The 20,456-nt window shown below is 41.8% G+C and overlaps 1 protein-coding gene across 3 annotated transcripts in view; it reads right to left on the bottom strand.

Annotated features, from left to right (window-relative positions):
- Positions 1-799: 799 nt before the first annotated feature.
- The window catches only part of LOC148031905 (threonyl and alanyl tRNA synthetase second additional domain-containing protein), a 70,963-nt gene continuing 51,306 nt past the window's right edge, over positions 800-20,456 (bottom strand). For 2 of the 3 annotated variants that reach the window (XM_087682484.1, XM_087682485.1), the window contains exons 2-8: positions 19,602-19,745; positions 19,383-19,501; positions 19,206-19,295; positions 18,790-18,892; positions 1,698-1,772; positions 1,531-1,626; positions 800-1,321 (exon numbers count right to left, since the gene is read on the bottom strand). In XM_087682484.1, coding sequence (XP_087538610.1) covers positions 1,262-1,321; positions 1,531-1,626; positions 1,698-1,772; positions 18,790-18,892; positions 19,206-19,295; positions 19,383-19,501; positions 19,602-19,745 — 687 coding nt within the window. In that variant the 3' untranslated portion in view covers positions 800-1,261. Of the gene's footprint in view, positions 1,322-1,530; positions 1,627-1,697; positions 1,773-18,789; positions 18,893-19,205; positions 19,296-19,382; positions 19,502-19,601; positions 19,746-20,456 lie in introns of those variants that run through there. The other variant, XM_087682483.1, reaches the window with a different exon arrangement.

Genomic DNA, 20,456 nt, shown 5'->3' with positions numbered 1-20,456 from the left:
CCATGAAACATATTCCACAGTGGATTCCGTAAAATTTTATTACCGGGGCTCATATACAGTGGATTATTTGTGCGAAAAGTCAATAGGGACGCTTATCCTTTTCGGACGTTTTATTAAATTAATGTGTAAATGGGTGATTCCATAGCGGGTGATTCCACAAAAATATTTAAATTAATAAACGTTTATGAGTCTAGAGTGTGCACTCGTAATAAATTAAGGTTAGGATTGATTTCTAACCAATTTATTTTTGTAACTGAAGACTGCTAGGTATTCATTTTTGTCGGTTTAATTGTATTATTTTTCTAACAATTGTGAATGCTTCAGTTGATGTGTAGAGCAAGCAGTGGTGGCAGTGGGAAGCATTGGAGGATAGCGTGGCTTAAAGACGGTTTACAAGGCTTGTATATATATATATTTGGTGCAAAAAGAAGCTTTTGTTCTTGGGGACCTTCTGACGCTCACTATGCGCACATACGGCGTCCGATCTGTGCACTAGGTTTCCCCATAATAACCACACTAGGGTCTCTCCATAAAAATCAATGAAATAACATAAAAATATGTAGTCACCATTTTGGTCTAGTAGCTCATTTTGGCCTTTATTAGTTGATAGTACAAATCTCTCTCTCTCTCTCTCTCTCTCTCTCTCTCTCTCGTGAGCCAATCATTTTAAGTCGGTGCATGTCTTGTGAATTAGTGAATTTATGAAGGTTTGGTACTATCAAGCTTGACGTCTTCAATTCAAATGTGGTTAGAACCGTAATGAATGATTGGGTCATTGAGCTCCCAACATTTACATCTATTCTTCTTTCACTAACTGAAAATAAGTTGATTATCAATAAGGCCATAAACGATTTGATTTTAATAGTGAGGGGGGGTAGAGTTCATGGTGCACCCCTTCAATAAGAGGCATGCCGCCCCAAATGTTTCTGAAATTTGCTGAGAATAAGTAGATTATCAATAAGGCCATAAACAAGTCGATTTTAATTTCAATAAGCCCATAATATGCAGATATCCTTACTAGTGTAAGGCAATCGAGTCAAAATGGCTTCATATTGAACAATCGATCACTTTTTATTTTGCGAGAGGGAGAGGGAGAGGGTTTAGGGTTCATGGTGCATCCCCTTCATTAGGATGCGTGTCACCGCCAATGTTGTCCATCTTTTTCCCTATCACGATATTTCAATGAGAGCTTTGGAGTAATGCCACAATCATGGTATACAAATGAGCAGGCACTTGCAAACTTTTAACTCTCCTTCAGCCTTTAGGGAGATACGGAATAAAACACCTTCGTCATGCCCTTCTTGACTCGCACTTGCAACACCTACCATACCCGCATGCACACCAAATCAAGACACCGTGATCCTCTTTAGAGCTGCAAACACAAAAACCCAAACCACAAAAAACCCAAAACCCCCCAAATCCAGGTCCCCAACATCCCCCCAAAAAAACCAACCACAAAGAGAGACACACACCCACCCACCAGAAAACAACGTTGCTGCCATGAATTTTGTTGTAAGTGCTTTGTCTTACCTTGACATTCCCTATCTCTGAGATATCCAGAACATGTGTTCCTCCACACGGGCAACCAGGGTTTTCACCCATGCAGACAATCCGGGGCTCGCTATCCTGAACAGTGAGCCAATGAATCAATGCAAAAACCAAGGGCTCACAAACAAACAAGCTACTGCAGCACCAACCTTTGATATGTAATCCGGAAGTTTTCCTCCACACATAGCCACAGCTTCGCCATATGGAACTATGATGACCCTCACCTAGAAATCAGAATTCATGTGAATTATATAACACACTAAAACAAGTTAGATGTTGATCGTATGCATTGAAGTGCCACCAAAGAAAAGCTCATCAGATACTTCTAAAACACCACAATAACGGACATCCGCTGTGACATGATATTGACTATATGAGAGAGAGAGACAGACAGACAGACAGAGGAGGCGTGGAGAGAGGATGCGATGGAGCCTGACCTGAAGCTGCCTCGCCCCTGCTCCTGTTCCGTTGCTATCTGTGGACTGCGCCACGCTTGGCGGCTGCCCACCTCGTTTTGCCTCCTATATTGCCGTTGCACTTCAGCCTTTTCTTCCTGGGCGTAGACAGAAAAAGTTTCTGTGGGTCCCTGCTTTTGTGTGTTCGCCTGGTCCGTTTCTGCCTTCCACGAGCTCTGCCCCTGCACGCCTGCAACCTGTCATCCGCGAATACACCTGCTCTGCGACCTGCCGTTTGTGTGGCACCCAGATCTATTCATGAGACACAGACACTGCGCTGGGAGAAGAGACAGCTCTGCCCTAGGCAAAAACAGATGTGCTGTCCGGGCAGTCTTCAGTGCACCCTCTGGGCGCCCCTATACAGAGTCTGCGGTCCGGACTTTCTTCTATTCCACGTGCAATCTGCCCCTGTACACTGATAAAGAGAGCAGACCTGCCCCTGTACAAAGAGAGAGAGAGAGAGAGAGAGAGAGCTTGAAGGCCACTTCAGACAGCCTGGTTATAGGCGAACTGTCAGTTCGCAGTTCCAAGACCTGTGCAGAGAGCCTGCAGCACATTCTATGGGTTTTGCACAGAGTGAGCGACAGACAGAGGAAGAATTTGGGATTGGAATCTGCTTCTGCTATGGCAAACTTGCAGGAACCTAATGGTATCGATATGGCCTTTCTCGATCAGCAGATCGGGCAAGGGAATGACAAAGACCTGGCTGACTCGGATGGTGATTTGTTGGCAGATGAACCTGGGCCGTTGCTGGATAGTGAAGAGATGGGCAAACGTCGTAGGATGTCGGTTGAAGAACTGGCCTTCGGCCCGAATTTGCCTCGGCCTGAGGTTCACATTTCGTGTTCGCAACCTGATGGGTCTTTACAGTTCATGCTGGCCACTGCCAATCATCTTATGTCAGATTATGTCCACAGTAATGAGGATAAAGGTAACACATTACCGGAAGGGGATCAAGTAGTAGCAGTCATGGGAACCGACCTGGTCCTACAACAGATAGCTGCTTTCCATGAGAGCGCAGCCATATTTTATTTTACTGGAAGGACTCCTTTGATCACCAGAATTCGTGCTTGGCTGCAGTCTATGCTTGTCAGTTTTGAACAATGCCCAGATGATGCTTCAGGGCGTATGCCGGTTCCCCTGGTTGAAGAGATTTATGATGGCCCGAAGGGGTTCTTTGAGGTTTTGTTTCATTCTGCAAAAGTACGGGCTCTTGTTATGCAACGCATTCCTTTGTTTATGGATGGGCAGCTAGTTCATGTGGTCCCTTGGAGGCCCATGGCTGAATTTCAGGACATGCTGAGACAGACTTGCCCAATTTGGGTAGAGGTGGTGGATTTTCCTGCGCATCTTTGGAGACTCCTCCTTATGGTACTGAGAACCCTTGGTGAGGTTTTGGTGGAACCTCGGCTGGCTTCCCACAATAGGAACAGGGCATGTATGCTGTGGGATACAGGCAAACCTTGCCCGACAAAAATTCGTTTTGAAGTTCCAGGCTTATAAGCGTTGGTGTATGAGTTGAAATGGGGTACTTTTGTAGGGCACTGTTTCAGATGTGGCCAGTTGGGCCATTTCGTTTCAGAATGCGACAAGAATATGAAGGTAGTGCAGGGCCCTATGGATCAAGATATGGAAATGCAAGACCACCACGCTCAGCACATGTTTCAGCAAACAGTACCTGATCCAGAGCACCTTCCCCAACAAGGTCGTGAGGAAGGAAAGAAGAATGACCCCCACGAGCGTGGGGAGCGTCCTTCGACTATGGTAGGGTAGAATGTGTCTCCTCGGGAGGATTCTTGGGTCACTGTGCTTCGTCGTAATGCTAGGCAAGATTCTTGATTGAATCCTGCCCATCCTTCGCCTCCCCCAATCACTCAGACCTTCCAACGCAGAGGTAGGGGCTTTTATATGAAACCTCAATCTTTACGTACCCCAACAGTGGAGGATAGAAGGACTTCTACAGCCTTGCTCGTGGAAGACTTGTGCCTCCTTGAGATGTTTTCCGCTCCCAGCAACTGCAATTTCCCCCTCGAGCTTCGATTGCGGATCTGCAAAGAGCAGATCTTGTAGATGTTATATGTACTGAAATGGAGAGATTCCAGGCTGCCAAGGCTATTGATGTAAAAGGGAAAGGGAAAGCGATGGTTCAGTAGTTTTTATTATTTTCTGATTGATCATGAAACTTGCTTTGTGGAATGTAAAAGGTATTTCTTCAGGTAGCAAGCAATATCGGTTGTGGAAAGTTGTGCTTGCCGGAAATTGGGATGTTTTTTGTGTTGTGGAGCACAAACAACATTCTTTGGCTAGATCCTCTTATGTGTATAAGGATTATGTAGTCTTTTTTAGTGGTCGCGCTCCATGTAAATCGGGAGTTATGTTGGCTGTCAAATCCTCCCTACAACCAGCATTGGTTTCTCAAGATACCCATGGCCGATTCCTGATCCTAGAAATCTATTATGAGGGGGAGGTTCTGTGGATTGTAGGCATGTATGCTCCTTCTAATGCAAGGGATCGTCGTCAGCTTTGGGATGATCTGCACTGCCTTGCCTTGGCTCGTCAAGGCTTTGTTATAGGTGACTTTAATGCCTGTGTTTTTGCAGATCAAGCGACCTCTCCGCATTCGGTTATGGATGGTCCTGAGCGACAGGCTTGGGATGCTCTTGCAATGGCATCTTTGAAATAGGACATGTGGTCCTAGATGTATCCATCACAAGCCGGATATACTTATCACTCTTTGCAGCATCCAAATACTTGGGCCAAACTGGATAGAATCTACATCTGCCAAAGTGACTCCTTTCTTCTTGCAGTCATTGATATGCGGGTGGAAAGAACATGTTCTGTCAGATCATTACCCTTTGGTCCTGGAAATGAGCCACAGACCTGTTCATGCATTCAAGGCTCTGCTTGCCCATTTGCCTCTTCGGTTTAATAATCTTTTTTGCAGCAAAATCAATTTTTGAAAGATGTTCAGCACCTAATAGCTTCTTTTAGCTTGAAGGTTCTATCTAGAGGGATGGAAGCATGGGCTGTTTTTAGGGATAATGCACGAGCCTTATCCTGACAATATGGTATTCAACATGCTTCCTTGTTTCGAGTTGAATTGCAACATGCTTAAGCTTTAATAGCTCATTCCTTGGCTTTGTGTCAGACTGGGGATTCCGATGATGACTTGCTCACTTGCATTGAATGGTTGAAAGGCAGGGTTCAATCACTTTAGGAAGAGTATGCAAAATACAAAATGTTAGCTAGAGCCGAAGCTTTACATGATAACAACAGTCAAACTCATCAATTTTTTGCTCGTCTGCATCACAAATATGCCCGGGAAAATATTGTGCGCTTAAAGGGTGGGCAAGGTGATATGTTGACTGATCCTGCCTCCATTATTCGGATGACTGTTGACTTTTATAGGGCCTTGTTGGGTCCGCAAGAGATCCTTTCAAATGTTGTTCTCTCTGCTTGAACATACATTTGTGACCTGGTTAGTAATCAGGTCAAACCAAAATAGGTGAATTTAATGGAGGCCGATATTTCTGAAGAGGAAGTGGAAGAAGTGCTGTCTCACTTGCCTCGAAGAAAAAGTCTAGGCTGGGATGGGCTTCCTAATGAGCTGTTTTCAGCCAATGTGCAATTGCTTAAGGACCCATTAACTCGATTATGTTAGCAGGTGTGAAACTCAGGTATGATGCCTTCAGATTGGAAGATTGCAGTCATCAGGTTGTTGCCCAAAGTTCCCTCTTCGACCTCTTTGAAGCACTGGAGACCCATTTCAGTTATGGGATCGTTCTATAAAATCTTCTCCAAGATTATTGCCAACAAATTGCAGAAAGTATTTCCGCACCTCATTCATCCACATCAATACGGTTTCATTAAAGGTCGGAATATAATGCACAACATTTTGAATGTCCAGCTGGGAATCGATTATGCCAAAGCTTCTAGCCAGCAAGTTGTTATGCTTCAACTAGATATTGAGAAGGCATTTGATCATGTTAGTTGGTCATTTTTGCGACAATTAATGTCTACAATGGGGTTTGGCCCCTGTACGATTTCTCTAGTTGATACCATCAGTCAAGGTGTTGTGGCCCATATTGCTCTTAATGGAGGGATTACGGAGGAAATTGCCTTATCTCGGTCTCTTCGGCAAGGCTGTCCACTCAGCCCCTTGCTGTTTGCTTTGGTAACTCACCCGATGCTCTCATTATTGGATAAGTTGGCTGCTCAAGGTGAGATAGTTGGGTTATCTCTTCCTGGCGGTGATCAGCTGGTGGGCCAATCTTTGGCAAATGATTCTTTTATGTTCCTCAAGGTGGATCCTATTAATGTCAATTGAGCAATGGTGGCCTGGAACCTTTTTGCTTTAGCATCGGGTCTTCACATTAATACTCAGAAATCCACCCTTCTCTCCTGTACGGAGAATGATCTGTAGGCCTTGGGATGGAATGGAATGGTGATCCCAATGGGCAATATAACTAGACACTTGGGATATCCTATTGGTGTGGAAGTTGCTCCCCGTGCTTTGTTGGATTGGATGGCATCCCGAATTCATGACAAGTTCATATACTGGAAATCTCAGAGTTGGCCTCTTCATGTTAGGCTAAAAGTGGCTCAATGCATTATGATCAGTATGATTCCTTCTTTCTCCCATTGCAACCTTGGACTAAGAAGTCCCTTTTGAATTTGGTTCAGTCTATCAGATTTATGCTATGGAAAAAGAAAGGCAATTGTTTGGGGCAAGTATGGATCTCCTGGCAACATGTCACCACTCCAAAAAGGATGGGGGGTGCAACTTTGTTGGATGTTAATTTGCATATGGCCACTTTGAAGCTGTCCCTTTTGCAGAGTCTATGTATTCAGTGTCATCCTTGGTCAGATATTGCCAAATTCTTCATAGAAAAGACTGGCATCTCTCATGGAAGCACGGTTATTCATGCTTCCTGGTGGCATGCGCTTAATTCTACGAGGCCCATAAAGGTCTCCCAGTCTTTTCTCCTTTCTCATTTAATTGCTTCCTGGCAGGAGATGCTTCATTTTGCTATCTAGCGTCCTCCAGAAATTCGTAATAAGAAAAATTCGCTGCAAGGAGAAATACTGGCTTCCTCAAGGTTGTTGGATTGGCCACACAAAGATTTCCAGCAAGATACATTTAATCGGATGGCTAGGTTAGGGTTGAAGACAGTCTCTGATGGAGTTATTCCTGGGCAGCCCCGCCTTTATTCTTTTAGGTGTATTCGCCAATACTTTAGGATGCCTCGTGGATACAGGGACATTTGGTCATCAATACAAGACTCTCTTCAGAGGTTCTCTCCTTTGCATGCATTGCAACCATTGCACCCATGGCGTGACTGGAAGTTTGTGCTTCTTGATGACTTTCAAAAAAGGTCAGCGAATCAGATATATCATCAGATGGTGGAAGCTAAAAGATGGGTTACAGGGAAGGTTAATAAGTTCTGGCATCTCAGGGATAGCAAAAAGAAGTGGCGGGACAAATTTATCTAGCTTTGGAAGTTTGAGGTTCTGTATCAAGGTAAAGCGTTCATGTGGAGGCTGCTCATTAGGGGTCTTCCAACGGGAGAAGTGCTCCGTGCCCAAAAGATCTCTGTAGGGCGTTGTGTTTTTTGTACCACATGTGATGAGACATTGCTTCACCTCTTTGTCTCTTGCCCTGGTGCGCGACAAATCTGGAATGTCATTTCCCGTGTGTGGTTCTTGGTGACCCAGCACCGCATACCAGTTCTATGGATTATGGGAAATATGTCCTCTATGCCATCTTTGTCTTTAGATTGTTCCTGCCTATTCCATTTTCTTAGATGGACAGCCCTGTGGCACATATGGCGTACTCGCAATGCCTTTATTTTTTATTCAGCATCGGGCATCCATGGGCATGTGGCCCGTGTGCGTGGATTGGTGTTATGGCAAATCACTTCTATGATGTCAGCTGAGCTGGTCCTTCCGGACATTGCTGCTCCCTGGCTGGCGTTTGTTCGCTCTACTCCAGCTGTTCTTTCTGTCTGATTTATTAGAATTGGTTATGTAATAGGTTGTTCTAAGAGCCTACTCGCATCTTGTAAATTTCTATAGAGTGTGTGAGAGAGATTGAGTATGCTGACCTGATGGTCTGATGTAATAGAATGTAAGAGATACAGAGAGAATGTTGACCTGATGGTCTCATGTAAATATTTACTACTTAATTCAATTATCTTCACGAAAAAAAAAAAGAGAGAGGTGCATGTGACTGCATCATATGAAAGCTGTTAACAATGGCAACAGACAGTCATAAATTCATGAATGATCATTGGTTGGACCTATATCTAGCACTACCCAAGGTTAGTGAGCATTCCCAGCATGCTCTCTGCATAAGCAATATCAGAAATCTGGAGGTTTGCTCCAGTTTTGAAAATGATGGACAATTGAGTCTGGTCAAGCTGAGCTTTTAGTCAACTCAACTCACTACTCCCAGTACAGGCATTCATGAGCAGCCATACATCTCATGATCCTCTGACAAATGTGCTAGAGTTCAATAGCAAGATCTTAGATGAAGCTGTCCAGCATATGACTGAACGGAAAAGGAAGAGAGGAGAACCAAAAAATGACAAGATCCGTCATTCATGGATTCGCATATAGAAAGCTGAAACTTTACAATGACTGGTGATACAATGGGGTGATAAATCATGCATCGCATAGCTGCTACAAATATGAAAACACACAACTATTTTCTGAATTTCCTAATGTAATCTTCTATAAAGCAATGACAAGGACCACATGGATACTGTAGCGTTTCAGAGGTTAGGAGTTAGGGTCTCAAAATCCCAACTAAAGTGCTAAAAGTTAAGTTTTTTTTCTCCTTTCGGGGTTCACATTTTAGTAATGCATAATGCATCTTAGCTACAGCACTCGGCTCAAGAGGAGAGTAAAGAGTGGAAGGGAAAACTGACACCTACAATCTGCCATACTCAATATGGGGCTGACATACAAGACTGAAAGTGGTATGTCCCTAGACATCCGGATGGGCACTAGTAGCATTGGTCACAATAGTTACAAAGCGACTAAGTGCGAATGCACTAAGGACAGTTCAGAGCTAGGGCAGCCGAGTCCTATAAACAGGACTCAAGGCCCTATTGTGCACATTCATTGTGTGGTCACCACTCTTGGACTCTTGGCCCCTTGGTCGCATACAATGGGATGGTGTGGGCTGGTGGTATGGGATGCCAACCCTTGGGATGTGGTCATGAACCAAAGTGCTCCTAGCTCCTAGGCTCAAGGGTGAGCCCGTTTGGCCCTATGGCTAGGAGGAGAATGTGATCTCCAATCCCTTTTATGGTGAATTTGACTTGCATCGTATCTTGTGTGCATGTTTAAGCCTAGATGTTTTATGCTAACCAACATCGTACTCCTAGGGAGCTCTAGGAAAGCATGTGGGTTTACCTTAAAGTCCCAAAGGAATCCAATTCAATGACTACCAGCAAGTGCTATAAATTGTATTCAAGGTATTGCGGTCTTTTCCAAATTACAAAGAAGGTAAGTAGTGTATCCTATGAGTTAGACTTACCTTCAGAAATCCAAGTTCACCCTATGTTCCACATGAGTCATTTGAAAGAATAACTAGGACAAGGTGAGAAGATTGTCCTGATTGAGGAAGTCCCGCAATTGGAGGATACTGCTCGTTATGTTTCACTCGAACCCGAATTGATTCTTGACCCTAGGACAAACAATACCATCAGACCATTTATCTCGAGCATTTGGTTAAGTGGTAAAACAGCCTAGAGGCAAAGGCTACTTGGGAGTCTGTACGTTCATTGACGAGTCGTTTTGCTTGCCTCGTTCTTGAGGATATTGCTGAGGACAGCAATCATTCATAAGGGTAGAAGTGTTATGTCCCTAGACATTTGGATGAGCACTAGTAGCATTGGTCACGGTGGTTACGAAGTGACTTAGTGCGAATGCACTAAGGACACTTCAGGGTTAGGACAGTTGAGTTATATAAATAGAACTCAAGGCCCTATTATGCACATTCATTGTGTGATCACCACTCTTGGACTCTTGGCCCATTGGCCAATGCATCCATACACTGGGATGGTGTGGGCTGGTTGTATGGGATGCATCACGCGAACCCATGGGGTGGTCGTGACCTGAAGTGTTGCTAGCTCCCATGCTTGGGGGTGAGCCTGTTTGGCTCTATGGCTAGGAGGTGAGTTTGATGTCCAATCCCTTTTATGGTGACTTTGGCTTGTGTCGTGTCTTGTATGAGGGTTGGATCCTAGGGAAACGTTTCAAAAAGAGTCTTTGACTGGAAACAATGGGAAGACTTTGCTCCACAGAGGACTATATAAATAGATACAAGTGGCTAACTGGTCTGACCACTAAATTCTAGGAAAGATTGTATCAGAATGATACTTGGGATTTGGTTACATTGCCCAAGGATAGGAAAGCCATTCCTAACAAATGGGTCTATAAAATCAAATGTGTAGATGGCAAACCCAAATACAAAGCCAAACTTGTGACTAAGGGCTATACACAAAAGAAGGGCATTGATTTTCAGGAAATGTTTTCTCTTGTTGTCAAAATGACCACTCTTCGAGTGTTATTTGCCATTGTAGCATCTATGGATCTTGAACTTGATCAAATGGATGTTAGAACTGCATTCCTGTATGGTGATCTGCAAGAAGAGCTGCACATGAAATAGCTCGAAGGTTTTGTTATATAAGGAAAGGAGCATTTGGTATGTAAGCTTAAGAGAAGCTTGTATGGTTTGAAACAGGCTCCTAGACAATGGCATAAAAACTTTGATGCCTTCATGCTTTCACATGGATTTAAAAGAAGTAGTGCAGATTACTGCTTATATATTAAGAAGGCTAATGATGGTATCCTTATTATACTTGTACTTTATGTGGATGATATGCTTATTGCTGGTAAGCATAAAAGCCAGATTAATGCATTGAAAAGACAGCTGAATTCAGTCTTTTCCATGAAGGATTTAGGTGCAGCTGAACACATTTTGGGCATGCATGTGACACGAGATAGAGAGCAGCAACTCTTATTTCTCTCACAAGAAAGTTACATCAGCAAGGTACTTGATCCTTTTTCTATGGCAGATGCTAAGCCTCTTGGTGTATCTTTTCCACCTTACCTTAAGCTTAGCAAGGCAAATTGCCCAAAAGATGATCAAACAGCCAGCTCTATGAAGGGTGTTCCTTATGCTTTAGCTTGTGGCTCACTCATGTATGCTATGGTTGCCACTAGACCTAACATTGATTATGTAGTGGGAGTTGTGAGTAGGTTTATGTCCGATCCTGGCAAAGCACATTGGGAAGCAGTGAAATGCATCTTACGATACCTTAAGGGCACACAAAGAAAATGTATTTGCTATGGAAAGGGTATGTTAGATCTGCAAGGGTATTGTGATGCAGACATGGCAAGTGACTTGGATACTCGCAAGTCTACTAGCGGGTACATATTTACCTTGACTGGTGGGGCGGTTTCTTGGTGCTCTAGATTGCAAAAGATAGTAGCACTCTCTACCACTGAGACAATATATATTTCAACAACAGAAGCTTCAAAAGAAGCAATTTGGCTTGGTCGTTTGGTCAAGGATTTTGGACTGCCCACCAAAACACCTGTACTTGGATGTGATAGCCAGAGCATTGTATGCCTGGCTAAGAATTCCATGTTTCATGTACGTACCAAACATATTGATGTTCGGTATCATTTTATCAAATAGGTTCTGGATGATGGTCTAGTCACACTGACTAAGATCAAAAAACAGGATAACCCTACAGACATTCTCACTAAAAGTCTTGCAAAGGCTTAGCATGAGAATTGCATTAGACTTGTGGGAGTTGGTTAAAGGTTCGCTTAGAACATTTAAGTGGGAGATTGTTGGGTGTAAAGGCCCTTTACGCTTTAACGTGTATGCGTGCTCTCTCTGCTTCCACTACTACTTATCGTGATGATGATGAGCCTGATTCGTTTGAGGATGCACAACAAAGTGTCATTGGATGGCAGCAATGCAAGCTAAGTATGATTCTATCATGAAGAATCAAACATGGAATTTAGTTACATTGCCTGTTGGAAAGAAAGCCATTGGTACTAAATGGGGTCTATAAGCTGAAATGAAAAGCGGATGGGTCCATTGATAAGATAAGTACAAGACAAGACCAAGCTTGTAGCAAAAGGCTATGCGCAAAAGAAAGGCATCAATTATAAGGAGAAATTTACTCCTACATCCCGTATGACCACTATCAAGTATATTGCATTGGCTGCCCATTATGGTTGGATTGTGCACTAGCTTTAGGAGGAAGTGTATGTTCAGTAGCCCATGGGTTTTGCAGTTAAAGGATCCAAACACTTGGTATGAAAGTTGAAGAAGGCTTTGTACTGTTTGAAACAAGCTCCACAAGCTTGGCATGCCAAAAGTGATACCTTCCTACTCTGCCAAGGATTCATTAACAGTCCATCAGAGTCTACTCTTTACATATGCAAAGAGGGGGGATCCTTGCTGGTCATTTGTCTTTGTGTGGATGATCCTCTGCTCACAGGGCCACATGTTGGTCAAATTTTAGTATTTACGAAAAATTTGCAACAAACTTTTGATATGTTATATTTGGGACTTATCACAACTCTATAGAAACAGAATTTGTATCCTTTTTCATTAATTTGTCTATATAATGATTTATTAAATTTGTTTCCTTTACACTAATTAGATATAAAGAAAAGTGCATTGGAGCTGGCCACTGATGAGTGGTCACAGGTTATGGTAGACCCACGCGGTGGATTAGAGAAAAGATAGTTCACACTTCCACCTATATGGCCGATTGGGCGCCTGTAACCAAAACTCACGCATATCAGGGTTAGACTCGCACACAGAAAGGATTGATGCCTTGAAGTGTGGGCTAGATCCGCCAGAACAGACAGTTACAATCAACAAGATGGCATGATCATGAAATGCTTGTACAATGTGCATGTGTGGGCTGAAAGCTTGAAATGCACATTTCTTTGCATAAGAAAGTCACATGAAGATTCTGATACCGTTTTTGCGATGTACACGGAAAAAGCTTTCATATGACACCCATATTGGGGGGTCCCTAAATTTTAGGAGCCTCGAATTAGCCTAAAAATGCTAGTTCTAAAAAATAGGGATATCATTCTAAAAATAGTAAATTCTGTACTCTGACTGTGCTTACTAAATTTGGTTGTTTCTATTCTTGATAGTATTAGCCCAAAAAGGAAGGCCATAGAGAAGAGACAAGTGTCAAGACACTTGTCATACAAGTTTCCAAGTGTCCCACTACTTGTCACATCTCATGACATGTGGCTGGACACTTGTCTTGTGCTACTCCACTTTCCCCTTTTGTACTAGCTCTTCCCTCTCCTATAAATAAAAGCTCGTTTTTCTTCATTCAGCATAATTTTTCTTTGCTGTAAACTCATGTCCAGCACCCACAAATAGCCAGAAACTGGCCCCATCCATCCCCATCATTATCCCCCACTTCTCCATTATCAAATTCCTCCATATTCCCTCTTCTATCACTGCTGTTTAACAGGACAGCAAGCCTATAAATTCATTACAGCACCTCCTTCTCGAGCTCTTTCTTCCATTTTAGCAACAAGAACCAAGCCCTATCCATGTACTGCTGATCAACAATGGAGAAAGGCTGATTTCCTCTCTTTCTTCTCTCATACTGTAAAGAAATCAGTTCTTATCATTGCATAATAGATAATGCATGTGTGTTTGTACATCTTTGCATGATCTTGTGAGAGTGAGAATTACTTCTCCTCACTCTCAGGTTGATTGTAGCTGAGCTCTTCCCTAAGGAACTTGGGTTGAGCAAAAATACATTCCTGAGAGGGGGGGAGGGGGGGAGGGGGAGGGGCGGGGGGGGGGGAGGGGGCGGAGGAGGGGAGGGGGGTTGCCCATCTTCAACCCTCAATCTTGTCTCCATTACTTTTACATTTTCATGGCTGTAATTTTGTGAGTAATTTTCATTTTCAGCTTTAAGTGTTCATTCTCTTTTATATTAAATCTCTGACAACAAGCGAATATCATAATTGTTAAGCATACTACGTTGTTCGGGGCGTTTACAGGACCTTTGCATGGGCATTCAATTTATTCATGATATTAGAGGCATTGGATTGTCATAGTCTAGATATATTGGTAAACTCCTTGAGATATTTGGCTTCCAAGATAGCAAGCCAGTAAGAACACCAATGGAGACTGGACTTAAGCTGTCTTTGCATGATAATAGTGATATGTTTGACATTCATACATGTGCTCCAGTAGTTGGATGCCTCATTTATTTATGCAACACAAGGCCACATATTCAATTTGCAATTTCATCCTTGAGCAGATATACGCACAACCCACGCATGTCATATTGGCAAACTATGAAGCTTGTTTTCCATTACTTGCAAGGCACTAGGACTCTTGGATTGCTTTGTGCCAAGGGGGGGCCACTACAGTTACATACTCACAATGATTCTAATTGGGCTGGAGATTTTGATTCTCATCACTCTACAAGTGGAAATTGTTTCTTTCTTGGCTCTTCTTGCATTTCTTGGCTTAACAAGAAACAATCCACCATTGCCACATCATCTTGTGAAGCTGAATAGAAGGCAACTTTCACTGCTACAATTCAATGTGTATGGTTGAGAGGTTTGTTAGCTGATCTTGATGTATCTATCATAGAGCCTACTCCTTTGTTTACTAACAATTAGAGTGGCACGAAATCCAATGTTTCATGCATGCACGAAACACATTGAGATACATTATCGCTTTTCAGAGAGAGGCTACATGCAAGGGATATCATCCTTGTCTATTGTCCTACCAACAACAATGTAGCAGGCATCTTCACCAAAGCTCCTCCTCGCGACAAATTTGAAGCATTTTGCACTGCTTTAAATTCGATCTCCTTTGGTGGATGATCCTTATATGCTGATCACTTCTCACTGCTGGGGGATTTGTTGGGTTTTACTCACGCCTACCCTCACACAAGAATGTCAATGATCCACACGTAGGACAATGTGGCACTTTTTACGTTCCGTAAAAGAGGTTTTTTCTCCCAGTCACATTATTCTTCACCTGTATATTTATCTTACACATTTGAGTCACTTACCACACATTATACACATCTGTGTGTGAACACACTTTAAGACACTTACACAACCCTAAAGTCTAAGAGTTATACTTTGTACTTTGTACCTTACATTTCAATCAATGGAGTATCGAGTTGTGACCGCATACACTCTCTCTCTCCACTGCCGTATTCTCTAAAGCTGAGCTACTATCCGTCATCCTGTCGATCTCTTTGAAATACATCCAACACATCACTCTTCTTGCAAAAAGGATAAGATCAAACCTTCCTTGTGGCATCATCTATAAAAGTGACAAAGTATGATGCTCCTCCCAAGGAAGCCATGGGCATTGGCTCATATAAATTACTATAAATCAATTCTAAGCATTCTAATCTTCTACTCCCACTATCTCTCTTATGCAACATTTTACTTTGCTTTCTAAAGAGACAACGCTCATAAAAGCTAAGATTAGAAAAACTTGGGCAAGGAAGATAATTCAGATGGCACAAAGCTTTTATTCTAGTAACTAACATATGCTCCAAAGGCATATGCTACTGGGGCCTTGGTGAAAATATATGCAACTTGCTCCTTTATGCTCACATATATGAGATCAATGTCATTTGCCAAGACTTGCTCTATGATGAAATGCTAATGAATCTCAATGTGTTTCCTATGTGCATAAAACTCTAGGTTCCAAGCTAATTCTGTATATTGCTCATGTTGTCACAATAAATTATAACTATTCTATCTATTTATATCTCCAAATCATCAAGTAGCTTTTGTATCCAAGCTACCTCACATGTTGCCATAGCAACACCCCTATATTCTGCCTCTGTATTCAAAATTGTTTGATGGTACCACTGAGACTATCTACCTAGTACCAGTAGTTCATTTTCCATGCACCTCTTCCACCATTGTCTACTGCAACAACCAAAGTGCCATTGCTCTTGCAAGCAATTTGATCATCACACCACAAGTGCAGCATGTGGAAGTCCACTTCCACTTCACTAGAGAGTAAGTTGAGCTAGGTAGTATACGCCTAGAGTTTGCGCCATCACCTGACAACTATGTACACATATTGACCAAAGCGGTCAATCGGCCAATGTTGCAATAGATTCTATCCAAGTAAGGCTTGGGTACACCCTCCCCTAGTTCTTCAACTTGACAGGGAGAGAATACAACCCTCCAACTTTCCCTTCTAGTTTGAGAGGGTACAGTTTTCTTCTCTTGGTGGTGATAGGATGGTTTCACAGTCTTTGCTTCAAACATTTGATATTTTGCACTCTTATATTCTCATCCACACTATGAAGATACTGCGATTGTAAAGGGCATTGGACAAGTGAACAATTCCCCTGAGAGGACACTGTTCAGTGGCACTATTGCATAGCATTTTACATGAGTATGCACCCTCTTGCATAGCTCCAGTACATTCACATTCTGTTCGTGTAAACATGCATCTGTGCACATTTATCCCTTTTTGGGCTTTTGAGTGGTTGACTTTGGATCCACCATATTCATGGCATTGCACATGGTAGTCTTCCAATAACCAATGGCACAAGGTAATAATGGCAGCAAACTAAAGAAAGTATAAGAAAACTTCCTCGATAAACACCCCAAGCAAGTGCTGGATCAAGATGATTAAATTTAGTAAATAAGCCAAAAGATATCAAAATGTTACATGTCTCCCCTTTTATACCTGTCCCTAATACTAATTACTAATGCTAATTTCTCCTAAGGTTTAGGCAAAAATTTTCCTACATTACAACATTGGGTTACATTGAAGATAGAAACAATAAGTACTACCTAAAACAATCTAAGTGGAAGAATAACGATAGCTAGTCCCAACTAAACTAGAGAACTTTGAACATTGTTTATAAATCCATTACATTAAGACTTGGTCATAAAAGAACTAGTCCAAATATTTTATCTAATGTGGTGGATGAGATTTTCCTATCCAACCACAACATTTTGGTTCTATGCAAATCTATTACTTAAAAGATCCCAAGATGAGCTAAATCTCTGTGATATTCTCCCAATCTTCATTGAACTTTGGATATATGTAATCACCCTTAACTTGAATCCATGGATAACTCCATCCTTGGGCATATCTTAATTTGTAAGCGAATTGAGACTACGTGCAAGAAGCTTTTCCAACCTTCCATATGCATGTTCATTTCCTAGAACAACATATATTATAATGGAAAAAAATATAAGTTCTTTTGATAAAGAAGGATGGAGATTGTTCAAGGAAAGTAAGGTTGTTAAATTGAACATGTACAATGTTGAATTTACTTGTGAGCCAGTATAATGGTTGTCATTCCAAACTTGTTAATGGAAATATATCTTCATAGAGTTCTCAAAGTTAGTGTTAAAGATCATATAAAATTCATCAAGGGATAATCCTTGGCGATGCAGTCCAAAACTCCTTTGGAATACCGCGGACATTGTTGCCTAGGCTCACTTAAGTCTATCTTGCAAGGGAAGCTCTAATCCATACCTTCAAGGATCAACCTAAAACGAGGTTTCTAGATAACACTAAGGTCACCTAGAAATTTATCTAGCATCAGTCTTTGAGCAATTGCTTGTGCAAATCAGCTCAAATCATACTGGACCTATGTCGCTGTAGTGAGCCAACCTATGAACTACTTCCACTTCTATTCTACCAGTCCCAAAACAAAACAAATCAACCAAGAAAATCAGGATGAGGAAGAGAAATGAGATTGACTCACTTTCATAAGAGCTTGGTAAGCTCCTCTTGTTGGTTGACGTCCAAGCAAGTGCAGCGCCTTATTCACGAGTCTCACTAAAAAGTGGAGCTCCATTCCAAGGCATAAGCCACATCAATCACCCAAAATGCACTCCCACATAGAGTTTAGAAAAGAGAATCGGCAAAAAGAGCAGTAGATGCTTCAAGTTCTCTTACTGCTTGAAATATGTCAGCTTTCTTCAGACATTCTGATTTATCTACATTCACATGGCATGATTCTCCAAAAATTCCATTTCTAGCAGCCTAAGATCAATCCATAAAAGGAGCAGTCGCTCTACCAAAAGGAGGCTCTCAAAGAAGACTAGTAATTATAGGCCTCATATCCTTAAAACTGAGTTTGAAAAGTGTGACTCAACTCATCAGATATGTGACTAGCATTTACAACTATTTTTTATAAAAGTCGCTTGGGATATTGTTTTGAGGCATTCAGCTGCCTTGTTGACCTTACCAGGTTTTAGCTAAGAAGCTGCCTCACAAAGAAAAATCAGGCTGGCTACATTAACGCAAAACAGAACTGTTTGGATGACACACTTTAATTTCTTTAGCCTATAGTAAGGAAAGTGGAGCTACTGATTTACAACACATGCACATTCAGTGCAGAGTTGAGGTCAAAGGGATTCCTTGCAAATGGATAATTAGAGATTGACTAGAGTGAAGCTGGCAAAACTTATTTGTGGAGTACAGGCAATGCACCATTGCGTTGAACTGCCAGCACTTGATTAGCCAAAGGTTCCAATGTATGTTTCTTTAGGAGTAGCTCCCGCAGTGAAATTCCTCACACATGGATGAACTATGATTGGGGCCATATGGCATAGAGTTGAACTCAATTAATACTAACAAAACTCCTCCTGACTGCAGGAGATGCATGAGATTTGTATCCACTGTCAGCACCACTGGTCTTAGATTATCAAGCAACCTAATTTGAAACTGTGTACAGTGAAAGTCCAAAGAATTCACCATGCCACCAGCAGACACCAGTCGATTCACCTCAGCCTGTAATGCAGATCTTTTAAGATCCACCTCGTCTGGAGAAATAACGCCCTTGTACTCCACAAAGGGCCTGTGAAACCCATAAAATAAAGCAACATTGAAATTTTGTGATAGTCAACTATTGAACTCCTATTTTAACCCATAAACCACAACCACATTGAACAAGCATATATGATTAGTTCCACTTATGCAAAATCCTCTTCTGCAACAATACTCCATTGACAGTTTGAAGTGCTTTTTAATCAATTGCCAAATAGGAGACAGAAGACACAGCCTATGCAGGACATATAAAGAGCCACGAATGAATATAACAATACATGTGGCAAGCATACGTGGAAATTAAAAGCATGTTAGAATGAGACTTCTTTTCTCTGTAAACTTACCCATCAGGAAAGTGATAACCCTTTCCAGCCTCAAAGTCCAGGCCCACATTACGCATGCAAATGTCCAGAAGATGACCTGCCGAATGTAATCTTCAAAAGTGCCAAGTTAACACCTTGAAAATAGGCCCATAATAGCCATTACTATCTTAATGAATCTGAGAAAATTGCAGAACACACCTAGAGTTTAGCTTCCTACGGTTTTTATTGACCATGAGATGAACTTCCTGTCCTTCATGGAAGCTTGAAATCTCATCTACTGCATTTGTAGCATTGCTGTAGAACCCATAATGATACACCTGATTTCACATGAACAAGTTAGAAATTGGAAATTTTCCTTGGAAAGTCCCAGAGTGTAGTATAGGAAAAAGAACTCGTAATACCTAATGTCTAACTTACAATATCATTCTTCATCCGCACATCCTCCACACAAAACTTCACCTCCTCTATTGAGTCTAAAATCCACCCGTGATCTGCAGGTTGGCCACCACCTTGAGGATGAAAGATGGTGCAGTTCAATATTAAAGCAAGTCGGTCACCTTCCTGAAAGGTTATGAGCAAAAAGGTGGTTAGATATTGACTTCTGGGCAAAATTTCTATAGCTACAATCTACTTGATTCGGGTAAAAATTTATGTAACTAAGTTTACTTGCTTTTGACTTTCATGTATAGCAACAAAAATGCAGCATTGTACTACCTAATTGTTTTGTATCCAATTTGCATGCGAGGAAATTGTCACTAAACCAAATGCAACCTTCGCATGGACAGTGGACTCTTGAAGTAAAGGACCATAAGAATTTTTCAAAAACCATCACATAACCAAAACAAGCAAGAGATAAAACTAAAGGGGAGACCTGGACTAAAAAGATAGGAACTACAAACACTTGAGACTAAGAACCAAACCAAAATACATTGCTCTCAAGGAAGCTAAGAAACCTAAAAGAATGAAGGCTGAGATTGAATTCTTGCAAGAGGAGCCCCTTCATCAAGTTATTTATTGCCTAAAGCCAGTTTATATGCTTGAGGAGCAGACATGATATTGAAACTCACAAGGTAAATCTCCTAGCCCAAAGTGAGAGGTTGAAAAACCAAAGTTGAGGCAGCAACTGATTTTGATGACACATGTAATAGAAGAAGTCATCCAACACAAGCTGCTAATTTCAAAAGATCAAGAGCTAACCATCCTCGATAGACTCCTAGACCTAACTAAAGCAATGCAAATGGAGGGAATTGAAATGTGGAAGGAAATAGATGG

The sequence above is a fragment of the Lygodium microphyllum genome, chromosome 8 (assembly GCF_053477565.2).
Source record: "Lygodium microphyllum isolate KBCC chromosome 8, Lygodium_microphyllum_v1.1.10, whole genome shotgun sequence".
Classification (NCBI taxonomy): domain Eukaryota; kingdom Viridiplantae; phylum Streptophyta; class Polypodiopsida; order Schizaeales; family Lygodiaceae; genus Lygodium; species Lygodium microphyllum.
Note: the sequence above shows the minus strand (reverse complement) of the source record. Positions and strands in the feature narration are given on the sequence as shown.